This window comes from Bubalus kerabau, chromosome 7 (assembly GCF_029407905.1).
Source record: "Bubalus kerabau isolate K-KA32 ecotype Philippines breed swamp buffalo chromosome 7, PCC_UOA_SB_1v2, whole genome shotgun sequence".
Lineage (NCBI taxonomy): Eukaryota > Metazoa > Chordata > Mammalia > Artiodactyla > Bovidae > Bubalus > Bubalus kerabau.
In genome coordinates, this window is record NC_073630.1 from 93,282,784 (window position 1) to 93,286,732 (window position 3,949).

General features: G+C 42.7%; 1 protein-coding gene across 1 annotated transcript; it reads left to right on the forward strand.

Moving 5' to 3' along the window:
• The first annotated feature begins 1,235 nt into the window (after positions 1 to 1,235).
• Positions 1,236 to 3,555, forward strand: LOC129657970 (growth-regulated protein homolog beta). Its single transcript, XM_055588793.1, has 4 exons — positions 1,236 to 1,569; positions 1,653 to 1,776; positions 1,890 to 1,973; positions 2,822 to 3,555. The coding sequence occupies exons 1-4, from the start codon at positions 1,479 to 1,481 to the stop codon at positions 2,835 to 2,837; spliced, it is 315 nt and encodes a 104-aa protein (XP_055444768.1). The 5' UTR covers positions 1,236 to 1,478; the 3' UTR covers positions 2,838 to 3,555.
• The last annotated feature ends 394 nt before the right edge of the window (positions 3,556 to 3,949 follow it).

Below are 3,949 nucleotides of genomic sequence, written 5' to 3' on the forward strand. Positions count from 1 at the left end.
ATGGAAAAAACAATTTTTATTTTAGTTTTGAAAAATTATTTATAGCATTTAATATGTACAGGTGTTTTCCAATGCTAATACATTTATTCATGGTAACAGCCGGTTGAAGTAGATATTACAGTTCATCTCTATTTTACAGATGAGAAACTAAGCCACGGACAATTAAATGCCATGGATCAATACTTCCGAGAGCTGAAATTCCTACTTAGCAGCCTATAACAGAGGTCTGCTCTGTGTCTTTACCCACCCTTCCAACCTCCCCTCCTCTCTCTTGCTTACCACTGGGTATCCCCATACTTTTAACAGATCTGCATCCAGAATCACACCTAAACCATCTGAAACCTACCTGAGCATAATCCAACAAAGGACATTAAAACTAAGGGTGAAAAATAAACTACACAATTATGACGTCTTCAATCAACTGCTTGAAGTGTCTTTTTAGAAATCAGTACAAATAAAAGATGACAACAATTACTTCTCTGGAAGGAAATCAAATCACTGGAAGCAGAAAAGTCCATATAAGATGAAGATAAAATGAGATTTGTGACCATCAAACAAGTAAATGGTATGACATTCATGATATTAGCTCTTAGATACTTCACAGGAACACCTGTTTTTTTGGTTAGAAGAGTGAAGGGTACAACTCTCACTACTGGCACTAGGCATTCCTCACCCTCCAAACCCACACTCCAATTCCTGTGACTTATTTTGTTCTTGAACAAAACTAGAAACTGGACCGGGACACACCTTTCCCTCCCTGGAATAGGTCCAAATGACCACTTGTCCCTTAGTTCACTAATTAATCAACACACTCTATGCAAAAAAAGCTGGTATTCGTGAATCTACTCGAGCTCTGGAAGTTCCAGAATTTCACCGGGGAAGGAAGCTTTGTAGGATTGCGACACTTTAGTTGCAATGTAAACACAAAATTAAACTTTTGATACTGGTCATCCCCTCACTACTGCGGGGATAATATGACATGAAGTGTGATTTATTTGTGCTCGTAAAATACCGGGAAGTAAGAGAACATTCTCATGCATAATTTGAGATGACATGTGCTTTAAGAGTGTATGTATGCAGACGTGGATAAAATCATCAAGTCCCAAAATACTTAAGTGTAAGTAACACGTGGAAAATCAGTTCTCTCTGCGTCCTGGCCTTAATTCCCTCAATCTTAATAACTAACGTTTGTCATGATGCCTGTCTCCTCTAAGATGTGACAACACTTCTTGCAAGGCGACTCACCCTCCGGTGGGGATTTGGGTAAGGGGATGACTCCCCGAGTGCGCAGATTACGCGTGAGGCGGGCGGGGCCGCGCCTTCCTTCCGGACCGGGAATTTCCCTGTCCCCGAGGCTGGCAACTCCCATCAGATCAGGATAAAAGGGGTTCGCTAGGCTCGAGGAGCCACAGTACCCGCTCAGCCAGCGCTCCCGCCAGCCTTCCCGCTGCAGACACAGACCCTCCGAGCTGAGACTCATGGCCCGAGCCGCGACCGCCGCCGCCCCCCGGCTCCTCCGCGCAGCCATGCTGCTCCTGCTCCTGGTGGCCGCCGGCCGGCGCGCAGCAGGTGAGACCCGGATCCCCAGGGCGGGACGGGGGTGGGTGGGTGCCCGTGAGGACAGCCCCTAACCCACTCTGTCCTTCCCGCAGGGGCGCCCGTGGTCAACGAACTGCGCTGCCAGTGCCTGCAGACCTTGCAGGGGATTCACCTCAAGAACATCCAGAGCGTGAAGGTGACGCCCCCCGGCCCCCACTGCGACCAAACCGAAGTCATGTAAGTGTCACTTCCGTTGCTGTCCTCATCATCACCACCCACCGTGCCGATGCCCCCACCCCGACCCCCAAATGGACCTCCCACCTCATGTCGATTCTTCCTTCTCTCTGCAGAGCCACTCTGAAGACTGGTCAGGAAGTGTGTCTCAACCCCGCCGCCCCCATGGTTAAGAAAATCATCGATAAGATGCTTAACAAGTGAGTTGTGGTTTTTATTCATCTTGTGACTATAGTCATTCTGCCTGCTGAAAGTTATGTCAGAGAAACCTAGGATTTAGCTGAAGTAATGAAAAAAAAAATCAGTATTTCAGAATTAAATTTGCCATTAAGGTCATTAATCTGCTCTGGTGTCAAAAGGACACTTCAAGTGCCTTCTGGCCTCCTCGCTCTTTGAGTGTGGTAAATGTATGTTTCTAAAAGATGAAACCCCAGGGACTGAATCCCAGTCCCCTGTATTGTAGGCAGATTCTTTACCATCTGAGCCACCAAGGAAGCCCAAAAGGTGAAGCAGAGTTAGCCAGTGATGCTAAAATGCTTCCTATCTGTTAAGGAACAAATACTGTTTACCTCAAGTTTTACATGGGCTTCAGACCTGAGAGGTAAAACTCTTGGATTTGGGTCATATGGAGCTCAGGCTTGGTGGTGAAGCCAGGGACTTTTCAGGGAACGCCCCTTCCCCTGGCCTCTGCCAAGGTGCAAGTCTAGGTTCCACCCTTTATTATTCCTGTAACCCCAGGGAAAGTACTTAATCTCTTTAAGTCTCAATAACATGGGGAATAATAGTAATAGGTATTTAATGGAGTTTGCCATGAGGCTTAAGTGATGTCATGCATGTACTTTTTTTTTAGCTCAAGGTGGCATTATATTCTCGCTTTTTGAAAATAGTAAGATTGCTACCACAGACTCCATGTTCCTAATTAAATAGCATTTAGGAGCCTGGCATTTTCTGTCATATTGCAGCAATGGTCTAGGTAGCAACCACATTGTGCAGGGCTGTGAGGTCAGTTTTTGGGGTCCTACTAACAGTAACCATTTTCTCATCGCAGGGCTAGTGCCAACTGATCAAGAGAAATGGAAGGAACTTCTTGACTACTCCAGCAGCCTCAGTGGAAGTGAAGTAAAAGAAGAGAAACAAATGGCTCCCGGGGCCATCTGGACTGTGTTTAATGTATTTGGCTGTTTCTTATGAGAGTTCTATTTATTTACATCTGTATTTATTTATTTATTTTTCAAAGCCTGTGTATTGATACTCTAATATTTAAAGGTGTGAATGTGTTTGGCAGTTCTAGGTACAGTTCGTTTCAAAGTTTATTTTTATATTAACTTAAAGTTAGTTCAATCCTGACTGTTATTTAATTTGAAGATGGTATGTTTTAAGTGTTCTTTACTTATTAAACTATTTTTGGGGAGAGGGTATTCCACACTGTACTATCCACTATAGTAAAGGCTAGAGACAGTAGTGGAGGGTTCAAGCAAACAGATAGGTCACGATCACTGTTAATGTAGGGAATGTATGTGTACGTTTACTTTTTGTAGAGAAGATTGTCAGTTGTTATTTATTGAAATGTTTCACAATCTGTACTCAACATTTCTGATGTTGAACCTTTACAAATAACAATGATCTAAATATCCCTTGGACATTTTATGTCTTCCTTGTAAGGCATAGTGCCTTGTTTAGTGTGAGTTATCTAAATGTTTCTCTATGTCTTGGAATAGAGAAGTTTAAGTATTTATTGATGTATTTTTATTAATAACATGAAAATAAAGCTTTTTACACAAATTTATTACTTAAGTTTCTTTTTTATTTCTTGACCACTTTTATCCTCCCTCTTGAATACCCAGCACTTGGGTTTTCTATTGCTCTTGTAACAAATTATTACAAATTCAGTAGTTTAAAAGAATATACTTATTCTTTTACAATTCTGGAAGTCAGAAGACCAAAATTAGTTCCACTGGACTAAGGTCAAGGTGTCTGCATTGCTGCCTCATTCTGGAGGCACTAGGGGAAAATCCATTGCCTTGGTCTTTTTAGCTTCCAGAGGTCACCTATGTTTCATAGCTTATGATCATCTTCCTGTATCTTAAAGCCATCAACATAGCCTCTTCAAATCTCTTTCTCTAGGGCACCAAAATTTGCCTCCCACCAAATGTGTCTCTTTGTTGGTTATTTTTAA

Bases quoted from the DNA above. Each gene is read 5' to 3' on its own strand.
- LOC129657970 (XM_055588793.1), top strand. From the start codon at position 1,479: ATGGCCCGAGCCGCGACCGCCGCCGCCCCCCGGCTCCTCCGCGCAGCC. The intron at 1,570-1,652 runs GTGAGACCCGGA...TCCTTCCCGCAG, and splicing joins CGCCGGCCGGCGCGCAGCAG to GGGCGCCCGTGGTCAACGAA. The intron at 1,777-1,889 runs GTAAGTGTCACT...TTCTCTCTGCAG, and splicing joins TGCGACCAAACCGAAGTCAT to AGCCACTCTGAAGACTGGTC.